Here is a 17,475-nt window from a genome sequence, read left to right as displayed (position 1 = left end):
TCAGGTACGGAGTAAATGGAAGCAGGGAGGGAGCTGCTGCAATGGTCCCGGTGATAGATGAGGCCAGGATGACAACTGAGTATACTCAAGCTTTTTGTGTCTCAGTTTCCGCATCTTGAGAAGAAACCTTCATGGTGGGCCACAGCATGGTGTGCTACATGTTCACTGAGAACACACCTGCTGTGCCCAACATGGCACAGGGCCACATCATGCTAGTTCACAAAAAGCTAGAAAGGGGCAGTGCTGTAAAACTATGAACTGAACACATTACTCTACTAAGCCAAGAAGTTTCTACTTATATTATTTATTCAATAAATACTAGGCATCTACTTTATAAAAATAGATCATTATGGGAAATATGGAAGAGTACAAATAAGCTTAAATGAAACACCTGAGCCTAAGGAGCTTAAAATCTAGTTTGTGAGACAGGAAGACAAACATGATTAAAGTAGCATGTGATAAAAGCTGAAAAAGCATAATAGCAAGGAGTTATAAACTTCAAGGAGGAAGCGACATTTGTATATACAAAAGATTCTAGTTGAAGAGAAGTAGATAGTGGAAAGAAATGTATTCATTTCAAAAAGCTTTTTCTAAATTCATTATTCAGAATGGCTGTAAGAATGCTTTTACTGGTTAGAGAATATAGCTAGTTAGCCTAAAAAGGTGAACTGCTACTTCATACCACTAGGATGGCTATAATTAAAAATACAGACGAAACAAATATTAGTGAAGATGTGGAGAAACTGGAACTTTAATATATTGCTGGTGAGAATGTAAAATGGTGCAGCCACTTTGGAACATAGTTTGGCAGTTTCTCAAAAAGTTAAACATAGAGTTAAACACAGAGTTACTCACTGACCTGCAATTCTACGCCAATTCCATCCAGGGGAAATGAAAAGATATGTCCACACAAAAATGTGTACGTAAATGTTCATAGCAGGATTATTCATAATAGACAAAAAGCGGAAAAACTCCAAATGTTCATCAACTGATGAGTGGTTAAACAGAATGTGGTATATATATACAATGGAATATTTTTCGGCCATAAAAAAGAATAAAATACAAATTCTGCTACATCATGGATGAATCTTGAAGATATTAGCTAAGTGGAAGAAGGCAAACACAGAGGCCACATATTGTATGATTTTTTTAATATGAAATCTCCAGAATAGGCAAATCCATAGAGGCAGAAAGGAGATTTGTAGTTGCCAGCGGCTGGAGGGTAGGGAAAGGGGGAGGGACTGCTAATTGGTATGTGGTTCCTTTTTGGGGTGATGAGAATGTTCTAGAATTAGATAGTGGTTATAGTTGCTGATATCTGTGAATATACTGAAAACCACTGAATTCTATGCATTAAAAGGGTGAATGCTATGTTATGTGAATGACATCTCAAAGTGATCAACTTTTTTTTACTGGTAAGAGTTGATAGTTTACTTAAAAGATAGCTAGACATTTTCCTGTTTTAGCTGATGAAACCAATAGGAAAAGAAAATGAAAAATATATACTCACTTATATAGTGAAATGCTTAGAATTCTATGATAAAAGAGTTTCTGCCATACCTGTGCTTTTTTTTCACAAAGCGTATACACAGTTTCCAGATTTGGATCATTGTGAAGTGGATGAGAATACATTCGATGCTCAAAAGCCTCTACTTTCTGGATGACTTTTTTCAGTCCTTGATCTTGAATGCCCATGTCATCAATAGGATCTAATAAGGGAACACCATCAGGAAAACGTTTCTGAACTTCCTGAAACAAAATATTTAAAATTCATTTTTCATCTTACATACAAAATTAGTTAAGACTAAATAATTCCTTTTATGTTTTTTCTATGTACAGACATGTATTACAATTTATTAATAATTCTAATATTTAAAGTTTAATAGTTATGGATGCAGCACAACTTATTGATAAAGCCCATCACTGTATATTTAGGTTGTTGTAACTTCTTGCCATTATAAATAATCCTGTATTGAACATCTCAAGTGTAAATGTTTTCAATATTCTGATTACTTCTTTGGGGCTGATTCCTAGGGAGGGCACTACTGAGCTGAAAGATATAAACTTTCAAAGGGTCCAGATTCCCATCACTAAATTTTTTTGTAACATGATTTGACTATTAAATATAATGAACATGTGAGTTCAGGGAAGAGATAGGTCACTATAGGCTGGTACCCCACTGGGAGACTTTCAGGGTCTTGGATAGGGCTTAAAGGTAAGATAGGATTTGGCCAGTTAGAAATAAAAAAAAAGTTGGGAGGGAGGAGTTACCCACAAAAACTTTTTATAAAACTGCCAAGAGAATTATTCATTTCAAGAAGCCCACCCATGGACCACAGCTTAAAAATTCCTACTGTACACTGAAAGCATCCTGCTTTCTCAGATTTTAGTACATAGCCTTCACTATATAGTAAATCCTTTTCAAATATTTATTGACTAACCAACTAACGAAGTGCCTTTTTATTTTCCTACCGGAAAATAAAATTTTCTATAAAATCTTAACTTTTCCTATTGAAAATAAGACTATTTCATCCATGTATTAACTATACTATAAAGTAGTTAAAAGTCCTGGCACATGATTTTATACATAAAACTTTTTTTTTTTTTTTTTGGCGTTACGTGGGCCTCTCACTGTTGCGGCCTCTCCCGTTGTGGAGCACAGGCTCCGGACGCGTAGGCTCAGCAGCCATGGCTCACGGGCCCAGCCGCTCCGCAGCATGTGGGATCCTCCCGGACCGGGGCACGAACCCGTGTCCCCTGCATCGGCAGGTGGACTCTCAACCACTGCGCCAACACGGAAGCCCTATACATAAAACTTTAAAATACACTCTATAGTTATTTTCATTCATAACGAATAAAGCAAAACATATTTAACACAAAATAGTGGCCATGTTTTCCTCTGTGAGCCCTCCTTTAGCCTGACTTTGTTGCTAGATTCAAAGAGAGGACAGTCTACACATAGATCTGCTGCCACTATCTTTGTTAAAAATAACTGCCACTATTGGTAGTGTTTATAGGTTTTCTGAAAGAAAGCAATATATTTAACAGCAAATCAGTTGCCTTGTTATAAACCCTATTTATATTTACATAAAATTTATATTTAATTTATAAAATTAACGTGTATACCTGTATTGATTTTAAAACACTCTGTCTATTGTCCAGTGGTCGAAGGTCTTTAGGAATGTAAAGCCTAACACTGCTGATAGCGGACAGGAGATGCACCAAAACTGGAACAACCTACCAACAGAAAAGTTATATATATATATGTTACAACTAAAATTGAACGTGTTCAAATTCTGCCATTTCTTAAATTTAGCTTGAATTCTTAAAAGGAAACTGCATTTACAGTATGTGACAGGTATAATAAGTAGATAGTAATCATTGTGGAAGCTTATATCTTAGTAGAAACTATATTTAAAAAGTGAAAACAAATTCAAACCTTTAAGTAACAGGCAAACAAATGGTACATAAAAATAAGTGATTCCCTTAACACAGAATCCATATTTTATTCATTTTTGCACCCTCAGTACTTGCTACTTTTTGAATACCTAAAAGTACTATAGCACTACAGAGGAAGGAAAGACTCCTACTTAGGTCTATTTAGGTTTAGTTGGCCACGCAAAACTCATGTAATCTCTGGATGGGCCAGAATGAAGAGCTGAAAAGAGGTATTTCAAGCAGAGAAAACAGTATACTCCATTAGACATAATCTTGAAGAAAGCCTATCTTCAAACTTTCTTCCATGCTTTCTCCTGACAAGAATACCCTTCCCTCACCATCAAAAATGCCATCTGCTTTCTTTAAATTTGCTCCCTTTAAATTCAGACTCTATAAACTGAGGAGAGGTTAACATTTTCACAGATCCAACTTTGTCAGTTTATTGGTCTCCTTACCTTTACACTGATCACCACTGGAAAAACAACTGTCATTCACTTGCTGATAACAAATATATTCACTCTGTTTTACTAAACAAAATGGTATAGTGGCTGAATGTGGGTTCTGGAGTCAAGACTGCCTGGGTTTGAATTCAGTCTTCAGTTAGTTGTGTGACCTTGATCAAGTCACCTAGAGTTTTAAGCTTCAGTCTCCCCATTTAAAAAATGAGGATAAACAACAAAACAGAACAGAGAGCCCAGAAATAAACCAACATACCTATGGTCAATTAATTTATGTCAAAGGAGGCAAGAATATACAATAGAGAAAAGACAGTTTCTTCAGCAAGTGGTGTTGGGAAAGCTGGATGACTGCAATTAAATCAATGAAATAACAACACTCCTTACACCATATACAACAATAAACTCAAAATGGTTTAAAGACTTGAATATAAGACATGACACCATAAAACTCCTAGAAGAGAACATAGGCAAAACATTCTGACATAAATTGTAGCAATATATTTTTTAGATCAGTCTCCCAAGACAAAAGAAATAAAAGCAAAAATAAACCAATGGGACCCAATTAAACGTGTGTCTTTTAAGAACAAGCACCTTCTCCTGCAGAGCCACAATATTATGAGATCACAGAAATTTAACAATAATACATCATCTAATACATAGTCCATATTAAAATCTCCCCAGCTGATCCAATAATGTCCTTTATAGACTACTAGCACTACTACTACGACTACCACCACCACCACCACTACTACTATTACGTTTGGAGCCAGGATACTACTACTACTACTTTTGGATTCAGGATTCAGCCAAGGATCATTTACCACATTTAGTTGTCAGGTCTCTTAGTCTTCTTTAATCTAGAATACTCTCCACCTTTTTTTGTTCTTTTATGGTATTAACATTTCATATAATTTCAAATTTAGAGAAAAATTGCAAGAATAGGATAAAAAGCTCCCATATACCTTTATTCAGATTCACCAATTATTTGTATTTTGCCCCATGTGCTACAACATCCTCTTTATATATTTATGTATATACATATACACAAACATACACACCCATACAACCACAGTACAAGTATTAAAAGAGGGAAATTAATGTAGATACACTGATATTATCTAATCGACAGTCCATATTAAAATTTCATCTACTTTCCCAATAATGTCTTTTGCCCTCCCTTCTCCCCCCACCACTCTATGGAGCAAAACTAGGATCATGCATTGAACCTAGCTATAATATTTCTTTGTTCTTCTTTAATCTGGAACAGTTCCTCAGTTCTTCTGTGACTCTCAAGACATTGACATTTTTGAATACTATAGGCCAGTTATTTTGTAGAACGATTCTCAGTTTAGGTTTGTGTTGTCATGAAGAATCATCATACTCAGGTTATGCATTTTTGGCACAAGTGATTTTTTTCTTTGTTGGTCTCAGTCCATTGGTCAACATTACTGGATTGGTGACAGTAACTTTGATTATTTGATTAAAGTAACATCTGCTAGCATTTTCTACCATAAGTTACTACTTTCCCTTTCACAATAAATTTACAGGGAGATAAATTTATAAGAAATTGGGGCTTCCCTGGTGGCACAGTGGTTAAGAATCTGCCTGCCGATGCAGGAGATACGGGTTCACCCAGTCCGGGAAGATCCCACATGCCGCGGAGTGGCTGGGCCCGTGAGCCATGGCCGCTGAGCCTGCGCGTCCGGAGCCTGTGCTCCGCAACGGGAGAGGCCACAACAGTGAGAGGCCCGCGTACCGCAAAAAGAAAAAAAAAAAAAAAAAGAATCTGCCTGCCAATGCAAGGGACACGGGTTCAAGCCCTGGCCTGGGAAGATCCCATGTGCTGCGGAGCAGCTAAGCCCATGTGCCACAACTACTGAGCCTGAGCTCTAGAGCCCGAAAGCCACAACTACTGAGCCCACGTGCCACAACCACTGAAGCCTTTGCACCTAGAGCCCATGCTCCGCAACAAGAGAAGCCATGACAATGAGAAGCCCGCACACCACAACAAAGAGTAGCCTCGGCTCGTCACAACTAGAGAAACCCACACGCACAGCACCAAAGACCCTACGCAGCCAAAAATAATATAAACAAATAAATAAATAAATTTATTTTAAAAAATTATAAGAAATTTATAGGGAGAGTCTTTGTAGACTTTGTAAGTATCCCATTCTTCATTAAACTTTTTTTTTAACATTTTTAAAATTAATTAATTAATTAATGGCCGTATTGGGTCTTCGTTGCTGCGTGTGGGCTTTCTCTTGTGGCGCATGGGCTTCTCATTGTGGTGGCTTCTCTTGTTGTAGAGCATGGGCTCTAGGCATGCAGGCTTCAGTAGTTCGTGGGCTCAGTAGTTGTGGCTCACAGGCTCAGTAGTTGTGGCGCATGGGCTTAGTTGCTCCACAGCATGTGGGATTTTCCTGGACCAGGGCTCAAACCCATGTCCCTGCAATGGCAGGTGGATTCTTAACTACTGCACCATCAAAGAAGTCCTTCATTAAACTTTCAACTCACTAGTTTTAACATCCATGGATTATTCTTGCCTGAGTCAAAAATTACTTATGGTAGTTGTCTAACGTTGACTCTTCTAACATCTCCATTCCTTCTACAGTATCTATTCTGAGTATATAAGCTTGTGGGTTCTTATTTTATTTTCACTTGATTATAATCTTTTACTATCATTATTTTTATTCTCAAACTGTCAAATTCACTTTTAAAGAAGACATTATGTGGACTGAATTGGCTTTTGAGCCGCCAATTTGTGATCTATACAAATCCTAGATACATGGGCTGGCTGGAAAGAGAAGACTCAGGACGTGAAAAACTGTCAATGATGTACCAGGTAGCCAACACCCAGAGGGAGAAATACACTATTTTTCTGTACTGAGGTACACGTACACAATCCAAAATGGCAGAAAAATTAAAAATAATTCACTTGACTTTAGAGAAGAAGTGTATGCTTTATGTACTTGCAGCTGAATTATGCACAAGTTGCATTATGCAGAAGTATCTCCTTGAAAACAGAATAAACACTATCTGTGAAGACCTGATTCAGAAGGAAGACAGAAACTACCCAATTTCTAATGCTGCTTCCTATAATAAGTTCCATCCAAGAAATGGTCAACTAAGTCTCACACTAATGACAGGAAAGAAACTATAAAGGCCCTCCTACAAATGTCTCCTTAAGTACAAGAAAGGGAGATCCTAAGACTTAAGTTCTGTAAATAAGAACTTAAATGTTTAAAAACCAAATGAACAGTTGCCATGAAATTATAAATCTCTACACTCACAAGGATTTAAAAACATGCTATAATATTTGCATTGTGCAGTTGATTCAACTTTCTAAACCTAATAACCTTTATAAAAGAACTTAGAATTCAGGCTTATCATGATGCAACATCGGTCTATATAAATCCAAATAATCACGAGGGCAATTATTAGAAAAGCGTGAGAATACCAACAGTAAGGAGTATTTTTATTCTTAGACCTTTTTCTTTGCAAGTTTGTCATAAATCAATTTCCCCTTTTAAGATAAGCAAATGATAAGGTAAATAATATCAGAAGTCAGTACATTTTAAGTCAATACAATCTTTAAGTCAATACACTCTAAGTAAATTTCAACCAATGTCATCTCTTCAATTAAGACTGTTAGCTAAAACACAATATGATTTTTGAATTTTTCATCTAAATCAGAATGATGTTTTTTTTTTTTTTTTTTTTTTCGGTACGCGGGCCTCTCACTGTTGTGGCCTCTCCCGTTGCGGAGCACAGGCTCTGGATGCGCAGGCTCAGCGGCCATGGCTCACGGGCCCAGCCGCTCTGCGGCACGTGGGATCTTCCCGGACCGGGGCACGAACCCGTGTCCCCTGCATCGGCAGGCGGACTCTCAATCACTGCGCCACCAGGGAAGCCCTCAGAATGATGTTTTTTGAACCAACTGAATTTTAATCCAGTCAAGGCAGACAAAGTTATTCAAACCAATGTGATTATTAAATTTTAGATTTACAAAAATTAAATTTGTGTCTTGATCTAATTTAAAAGCTGACTAATGCAATAATCTATTGAATGTAATAGATGCTTTCTCTAAGTTTATCCAGAAGAATGCCAGTGAAAATGGTGGAGGCAAAGACCTCCAAAAATCCTCTTCCCCATAAAAGCATTGGGAATACTGGCAATTGTCAAAATCAACTTCTTCAGAACTCTGGAAATTAAACAAAGGCTTGCACCAATCCAAGGAGCGTTTAATTAAAAAAAAAAAACCCAAACCAAAGAATTGGATGCTTTGCAGTGTTTTAACTTACTTTACTCCCTCTCCCACTCAGCTCCACAGTAGTCTTGAAAACCAAGAGCCTGCAATCACTGAATATCAGTCTGGCAGCCACCGGAAGGGAGAGAACAGGGTTGAAATGACTTCAAAAGGCCATTCCCAGAGAACTGTCTGTATTTCACCTTTTTGGTGGTCCCCTAGAAGACTCTATTCATTCACAAGGAGGTCATTACTTGACCTGACCCAGGGCTTGCCCAGTGCAAACAACCTTTCCCCTACTGGCATCTGTTAAAAATAGTAAGAGGCTGGGCTTCCCTGGTGGCGCGGTGGTTGGGAGTCCACCTGCCGATGCGGGAGACAAGGGTTCGTGCCCTGGTCCGGGAAGATCTCACATGCTGCGGAGCTGCTGGGCCCGTTAGCCATAGCCAATGAGCCTGCGCATCCGGGGCCTGTGCTCCGCAACGGGAGAGGCCACAACAGTGAGAGGCCCGCGTACTGCAAAAAAAAAAAAAAACCAACAATAACAAAAAGAAAAACAAACAAAAAAACGTGTACTGTTACAAATTAAAATCAGATTTTTTAAATTTTAAATACACTTTCAACATATTTAAAAATAGCTGATTTAAACTCTATTAAGTGCAGTAGCTGGACTTCCTCAGTACAGTTTCTGTTAACTGCTCTTTTTCCCTGTATATGGGAAAAAAGGGGCCCATGACTTATTATTAATATCTGCCATGAGAGAAGGAGAATGTTGTGAAGCATGCCACATATTTGCCATTCCAACTTCAACTTTCCCACAAACCAAAGCCTGTTATGACAAGTATCATTAACAACGACATTTCCTAAAAGACCTAGCCAATACAACATATACTTAAAGCAGTGTTTAAAAAAAAATTTCAGTATGATATTACTCTTCAAATAGATACTTGGACTCTCCACAGTAAGGCTTACCTACAATTATTCTATATTAATTATTTTAAAATGAAATAAAATAGGAGCCATTTAAGTAATATGTGTATCTCATGTGGCAAGCTGAATGTTTTGCATTTAATTAAAAGCACATGTAAATTAATGAAAAAGTTCTACCTACGTTTCCTATCAAAACACTGGCTCATTACTTTCAATCATTATTTTCACAGGAATGTAATAAACAATATGGATGGAATAAAGTGTAAAATGATACAATCGTAAAATAATGATAAAACATCTTTTTTAGCTCAGGTAAATTCCAGCTTCATGTGAAAATTTAAATGATTAAATTCTCTTTATCTTTCACTTTGTCACTAATTACCTTGCCATAATTTGATAAGAAGATTAATCATCCTACTGGTGTTAGATGGCTTTCACATACCTTGAAAACTTCCAATTAGGAAATCATGACAGTATGTTCAATATAATCACATATAGGAAAGCTAGTGATTATAAATAATGTACAAAATATCTGAAATCTGAAAATGAAAAATAAAGTACAAACCTGCATCTCTCCTTTCTCATCAGATTTAGCTGGTTTTGCAGCCTCAGTAGCTGAATTTTTCAAGCTCTCTTTGCTACAGCGCAGAAGTACTTCCACTACATATAAAGGATCCAGTTCACCAGAATTAGGCTAGAAAAAAACAGGATAAAAGAAGTTTATTAATTCTTAAAAACTGGCACACAATTTTTTTTTTTTTTTTTTTTTTTTTTTGAGACACGCGGGCCTCTCACTGTTGTGGCCTCTCCCGTTGCGGAGCACAGGCTCCGGACGCGCAGGCTCAGTGGCCATGGCTCACGGGCCCAGCCGCTCCGCAACATATGGGATCTTCCCGGACCGGGACACGAACCCGTGTCCCCTGCATCAGCAGGTGGACTCCCAACCACTGCGCCACCAGGGAAGCCCCTGGCACACAAATTTTAAGTTCCACGTGTACAGGAACTATGTTCTCAGTATTTAGCACTATGACTTACGTAATGCACAATAAATGTTAATTTCATGAAATGAAGCCTGTCTCTTTTCATCCTTCAACATGCTCCACTGGATGAAAAAACACAGAAATTACTTGACACTTACAAATTTAAATGTTATGATCACTGTCAACTGATATGCCATTTTAAGTTTCTAATGATCGGTTTATAATTTTATTTCATGTCATGCCAGAATTAGAAAAAGAAACCAAAGGAATTATCAGTATCAGAAAATGAGTGTGTTATCTTCAAATAACCTTAATTAAATAAGATGAAAAATATATTCAGAGCAGATTATTTTATTGCTTAGTATACTGGCACCTCTACTCTGTGATTTCACATCATTTCATTAAAAGTCTTTTAGTCTTTTATATTCTCTAATAAAAACATGATTCTCAAAGACCTAACACTAATCACATCTTCTGCACTATGACAATTTATGTTTGAGAGCAACATTTTTCGAACAGTAATAGAAGACTTTTTTCTTCAGTAAAGAATTCCTCTTTGCTTTTTAATATTTGAATAATCTCTTTTGCATAAAATTAGATAAAGGGACAAGTTTTTTTAAAAAACTTAAGTATAGTTGATTTACAATGTTGTGTTAATTTCTGCTGCACAGCAAAGTGATTCAGTTATACATATATATACTTTTTTATATTCTTTTCCATTATGGCTTATCACAAGATATTGAATATAGTTCCCTGTGCTATACAGTGGGACCTTGTTGTTTATCCATTCCATATACAGTAGTTTGCAACTGCTAACTCCAAACTCCTATTCCATCCCTCCCCAGACCACAAGTCAGACTATAAGTCTGTTCTCTATGTCTGTGAGTCTGTTTCTGTTTCACAGATAGGTTCACTTGTGTCATATTTTAGATTCCACATATAAGTGATACCATATGGTATCTTTCTCTTTCTGACTTACTTCACTTAGTATGATAATCTCTAGTTCCATCCATGTTGTTGCAAATGGCATTATTTTGTTCACTATTTTGTTTTTGTTTTTAATGACTGAGCAGCATTCCATTGTATCAATATATATACCAAATCTTTATTCATTTATCTGTCAATGGATATTTAGGTTTCCATGTCTTGACTATTGTGAATAGTGCTGCTATGAACATAAGGGTGCATGTAACTTTTTTAGTTATAATTTTGTTTGGATATATGCCCAGGAGTGGGATTGCTGGATCATATGGCAGGCAACTCTAGTTTTTTGAGGAACCTCCATACTGTTTTCCATAGTGGCTGCACCAATTTACATTCCACCAACAATGTAGGCAGGTGCCCCTTAAGGGAGAGTTATTTTGATTGAGAGGGAAACATGGCAAGAAGTGATGACTTGTTCTCCTCCCACCCACCCTGCACAGTTCCTGTGCAAAAGTGAAAAACTGTCAAGAAATGACCATGAATCCAGTCCTACAATCTGTAATAAAACTATCCATTTGCCTCAGAATAGTAAAATATATTTCCAAAACAAACCAAAAATACAATCATAATTATCTTAAACTTCTGAGTACAAATTTCCTCAAAGAAAGCATAAGCTCCATTTTCCAATTCAAAAAGAAAACTAGTATTTTCTCAGCACATATTTTTATTCAAAATGTTTTTTTGGTTTTGTTTTTTTTTTTTGCGGTACGCGGGCCTCTTACTGTTGTGGCCTCTCCCGTTGCGGAGCACAGGCTCCGGACGCGCAGGCTCAGCGGCCATGGTTCACGGGCCTAGCCGCTCCGCGGCATGTGGGATCTTCCCGGACCAGGGCATGAACCCGTGTCCCCTGCATCGGCAGGCGGACTCTCAACCACTGCACCACCAGGGAAGCCCAAATATGGTTATTTTTAAAGAAGTTTTAAAACATTTTTCAGCTTGATACAGATTCAAAGACAGTATTTTCAATTAGACTTGTATCTGCAAAGATTATGTGTGTGTGTACACACACACACATGCGCATATATATATATATATATATATCTTAGTTAATACAAAAGGAGTTTTAAAATGAGGTAAATAGTATGACCAACTGTTAACTCTTCCAAGGGGCCAAGAACCATAAGGAGAATCAGTGATTAAAATATTTAGCTTTCCAGAGGGGAAAAAACCCCTCTAAGTAAGATGCATTTCACAATACGATGAATAAATTAACTACAAGGTGTTACAGGACATACGAGTATTTGGACAAAAATAACCTAAGATTTATGAAGAATCTTTAATGTGTCTAGACAATCTAGAACTCTGTTATTGGGTTTAATTCCAATTCTGTAGATTTTATTTATAAACTTAATATTCTCCCTATCATCTCATACATAATTATCTTTGTAGAACTACCAAAACCATTTACAACATTACAGAGGTATTTCAAGTGTTACTATGGAAACTCTTTTGAAAGCATTCTTTATTGTAGCATTAAATGAAAACTTGCTGTTAAATTTATTTCCTAAAATGATAAAACTTTTCTCAGCAAACTTTTTCTAGTTCTGTACTTTGGTAAAGGTAGGTCAACAATACCAACCTTCACATAAGAGAAATATAATTTTGATAATCTCAAGATTATAAAATGTAAAGAAACAAATACAAAATAAATATTGACAATGCATTTGTATCTCCTTAAAATGCTTCAAAATATTTTCTTCATCAGTATGTACTTTCCCTCTGTGGACAAAGAATGTCATGTCACCTGCCAAAGAATGCTGCAGCCATCAGCCACTGAAGCCACCCCTGATGGTGCATCCTGAGGGGAACTCAGGATCAAGATAAACAGGCTACCTGCCATCAAGCTATCAGCCTCCGCAGCCACCCCAAATGGTACACTCTGAGGGGATACAGGATGGAGAAAAACAGGGCAGTTAAGGTGCATATCAAAGGAACAACTTCAATAAGCCCAGACGCTTACATCTTCCGATACACATAAAAGTGTTAAATTCATTAACTTGAGGTGTCTGGTTTTCTTTAATTAACTGTAATCTTTTGATGTTCTGACTACCTAGTTTTTGTTTGTCTGCAAAAAATCCTATATATCCTGGCTCCTCCCTTACCTCTTCAAAACAGTCCCTCAAAGCTATCTGAGAGGCTGTTTCCCGGGCTTAAAGTCTCAGAAAGTCTGCCGAATAAAACATAATTCTCAACTTTTAGGTTGTGCAATTTTTTTCAGTCGACCGTTTGGGCGACTAACAAAGTGACCCAGAGTAGACTTCTGTCCTTTGCCTGAACTCTATGAGGATCTGGAGCCTTGGTACCAGCTGAGGCCACTTGGGCCTGTCTGCCTCCTCGGAGAGTCCAGACAAATTTGTCTCTCTCCTGGTTCTTGAATCTCCTAAGTCTCTTCTTTGGAGGAGCAGGTTATCTTTGAAACTTTGTTTCAAGAAGAGGTACCTGGTTTACCCTCAGTTGAAAGATACTGGGGAGATTTTTACTCAGTTTAGACAATGAGCAGGTTAACCTCAGTTGAAAGACACTGGGAAGACTTTGCTCAGCTGAAAGACACTGAGTAAGGTTGGAGTGCGTAAATTAGGTAGAAGACTGGCTTGTCGTTTTTCCTTGAATTGGCTACTTTAACAGTTTATTGTAATAAAAGTGAGGTATCTCATGAGAGCTTTCTGCTCCAAAAAAGGAACATCTCCTCCCAGGTGGCAACGGCTTTTTCAGGCAACTAAGACGCTTGTGGGAGTGGTGGAGGCAACCCCTCATAATATGCAGCTGCCCCTACAGGGAAACCCACTCACTTTAATTAAAAATTTGGTCTGCAGGGGATATGCATAAGAGTTGGTCACTCCATGATCTGAGCACCCACAGTGGTCTCAGGATACTGAAGGGAAAAACTGAGACACGTAAGAGAGCTAAAACAGCTCCAGGGTAAAACCTAGAGGAGTTAAGCTCACAAACTGTACCCTGGCCCACCACAGGATTGTCACTAGCTACTTTATCTCAACAAACTGACCTCAGAACAGGGAATAAAACTTTCAGAACAAAAGGAGTGACAAATTACCAGGTTTATGTACATACAAAACTTACATTTACAAGTACTTCAATTGGGGATTAAAGGAAATCTTGCCCTGAAAATGACTAAGATGGGGGCTCTTTTATTGCATATGCAGTTAAGTTAGAGAAATCCAGTTTGATAAAACATATTTTCAGAATTCTGACCGTAAAGGAAAAGCCCTTTTAGTGGGAACTTGCATTTAACTTTCCGTGTCTTTGAGAGGTAAATGTTCTACCCAATCTTCTTCAGCAGTGTGTGTGTGTGTGTGTGTGTGTGTGTGTGTGTGTGTGTGTGTGTGTGTGTGTGTGTGTGTGTGTGTGTTGAGAACTTGGTCTCTGCCATCCATAAAGTACACATATGGTGTCCATTTTGCAGCCCACTGAACAAAGTGGGATTCTGAGCAATCTTCTGACTGTGCCAACTTTCAGGGGGCTTTCTGCCGTCTTAACCTTCCTTTTATCAGCCTGTACAACAAAGGTCTTTTACTATTTTGGGGAGTAAATTTTCTGGATTTTGTTTAGGTGGCTTCCTTCACACTGTCTTGTGGGCATGCCTCTTGCATTTTATTGGTTTGAGTCCGTATTAAGATATATCTCGTTAATGGCCAGATGATGGATCTTTTAAATTTGAGAAACTTCTAAACTGGTAAATTTTTAGAGCTTTCATTATAAACAGTTCTATTGGTACCTATGAAAAAATCAAATCAGAAGGTAGAAAAAGATAAAATGATTAAACTGAGAACTCCTTTAATTTAACCCAAACAAACGAAAAGAAAACATGGCTTGGGAAGCTTTATTTATGCACTCTGCTTTCCCTTCATGGGTCTTACAGATGCTAATAAACACACTAGGATAATTCATGTTAATTAGGTTAACAGGAAAGTAAGAAAAAAACTGAAGAGAAAGTCTAGAGACTTCTTCAAAAAAAAGGTAGAAATTTTAAAGGGCATCGTCCCAAATGGATAAAGAAAATTTTACATGGTTATTTTAAAACAGAATAAATAAAATGGATGTCAATGGGATTAAAACAAAAGGTTCTGATATAACACTACCTAAGATTGGATGCGTCAAAGGGATCCCCCTATTGGTCCCCAACATTAAAGGGCTCCAAACGAGTCCGGGGTAAAAAAAAGTCTGAAAAAATTGCACTGAGATAACTGACCAACAATTGCTTGGGCCAATTAATCAACTTAAAAAAAATCAACAAAGGGGCCTGAGTCCTTTGCCTCAACATCTCATTGGGAATCCCAAAGCCTTTTATATAAAAACAGATTAAATGGTTGGGATAAAAAGAAAAGTTTCTGGACTCCTTATAAGACGAAGGTGTGTTGACAGTGTCCTAATACAAACTGAAGTTAAAGGTACAAAAGTCGACAGAACTGAGATAAAGTTTATAAAATTTGATATATTTAAATAGATCTTATATAAGACGGTTACATCTCTTTTGCCTAATTATATTGTGAGATAGACATGTTTCATTGCAGAATGCTTCCCCTGCCTGGACAGGGCATATAAATCTGCCCTTCAGATAATATTAATTAAACATACTAACAGAAACCAGTAGGGTTACCTGAACCCACACAGTAAAAGGAACACTTAAATACCTTAAACTCTAGTGAAAGCCAACAAGCAGCAAGTAAAATTGTGAACTGTTTGTCATACCAGCATTTCCTAATTGGAATATTCCATAAACTCTAGAAATATTCATCTTCTTTCCTCAATATGGTACAAGACTGGGAGCTAATATTCAGGGGTTAATAAGAAGAATAAAGATTTTGCTCTGGGTCTAACCTATGCAATCAGAAAGGGGGTCTCTGTTAAATGCCTTATGCAAGCCTTTGAAAGCAAGATAAATTGAACCCTAAAGTTCTAGAACATAGAACTCAATTTTCAGTTTGGTTGGAAATCTTCTGATATTAAAAAAAAAGCAAATTAAAGAAAATATAGTTGGGCAAATCAATCTTTAATATCATTTTGGCAGAAGACCAGTTCTTCAGAGAATTAAAAGCAACTGTCTTTGTCTTGTAAATCTCTACGAATTAGAAATGGAAATACAGCCCACAGTGACTTGAAAGTGAGTCAAATTAGTTCAGTCTGGTAAAACCTGAAACCTAGAAGAAAAAGGCCACGGGGTGGGGGAGGTAGGACTTTTTAAGCTCAAGTCTCTGGAAAGGCTCCCTCTCCCAAAATCTAATTCATAGCCTCCTTAACAGTTTATCAAGGACAAATACAAATCTTAAAAGTCTTTTCCACAAATAGTGAAGCCCTACTCATCTCAGCAAATTTAACTTATTCCAACTGTTATTTATAAACTAGTAAGTTTATATTTTAATACCTGATTCTTAACTAACTTTTTAAAGTGAAGCTGTGAGATCTCTGACTTTGTCTGTTTATATGTATGTGTGTACATTATATATATGAGATGTCTCTACCTCTGGAAAACATTACCAAAATTAAACTTATAAAAGAGTTCTACTTAATTGACTTAAAAGTAAGTGCTTATAAACTAAATATTTCTAAATATAAAAGAAACTGGGGGCTTCCTTGGTGGCACAGTGGTTGAGAATCTGCCTGCCAATGCTGGGGACACGGGTTCGAGCCGTCTGGGAAGATCCCACATGCCGCGGAGCAACTGGGCCCGTGAGCCACAACTACTGAGCCTGCGCGTCTGGAGCCTGTGCTCCGCAACAACAGGCCGCGCAATGCGATGAAGAGCGGCCCCTGCTTGCCACAACTAGAGAAAGCCCTCGCACAGAAATGAAGACCCAACACAGCCAAAAATAAAAATAAATAAATTTATATATATAAAAAAAGAAACTGGCCAGAATGAATTTCAGGTTCACATGATCTAGGAAGTATCAATAGACATGTCTGACTTTTATTGTACCTAGGCTTACCGAAGATCAATAAATTCATGTTATTTCTGTTATATAGTTTGTCAGCAAGAAAAAATTTAACTTGGCATGATTTTCATAAGTTACAAAATAAAGGTAAATGAGATAAGAGTTTTCAGGTGAACTCTTTTAGGAATAATTATGCTTTGGGTATGTCTCTCTAAAATAGTTTTTCCAGATTTTTGGTAACTTGAGTTTTGCTAAGTTAAGTTAAATGATGGGAATGCACTGAATATCCAGGTTATTTCAAATAAGATAAAACACTGGAACATTAGTTGCTAAACAGGTCTAAATTTACCTACCTCTGTCTCCTTACAAAAGGGGACTAATTTGGATTTATTAGACACATCTTAAACCACATTGAGGGAAGAAATTATGCTATGAGAAGATGGATGTTTCTAGGTTATGGAATATTCCAACCAGGAAATGCTGGTATGACAAAAAGTTCACAATTACTTGCTGCTTGTTGGTTTTTTCTAAATATTAAGGTTTTTAAGGGT

The 17,475-nt window shown here is 37.2% G+C and overlaps 1 protein-coding gene across 1 annotated transcript in view; it reads right to left on the bottom strand.

The window, feature by feature from the left end:
- Positions 1–17,475, bottom strand: part of MTREX (Mtr4 exosome RNA helicase) — a 144,016-nt gene that overhangs the window by 29,014 nt on the left and 97,527 nt on the right. Inside the window, exons 19-21 of the mRNA XM_030843294.2 lie at positions 9,638–9,766; positions 3,127–3,237; positions 1,561–1,749 (exon numbers count right to left, since the gene is read on the bottom strand). Of these exons, the coding sequence (XP_030699154.1) occupies positions 1,561–1,749; positions 3,127–3,237; positions 9,638–9,766 (429 nt within the window). The remainder of the gene's footprint in view (positions 1–1,560; positions 1,750–3,126; positions 3,238–9,637; positions 9,767–17,475) is intronic.

This window comes from Globicephala melas, chromosome 3 (genome assembly GCF_963455315.2).
Source record: "Globicephala melas chromosome 3, mGloMel1.2, whole genome shotgun sequence".
NCBI classification, from domain to species: domain Eukaryota; kingdom Metazoa; phylum Chordata; class Mammalia; order Artiodactyla; family Delphinidae; genus Globicephala; species Globicephala melas.
The sequence above is the reverse complement of the archived record's forward strand: the minus strand, read 5'-3'. Positions and strand labels throughout refer to the sequence as shown.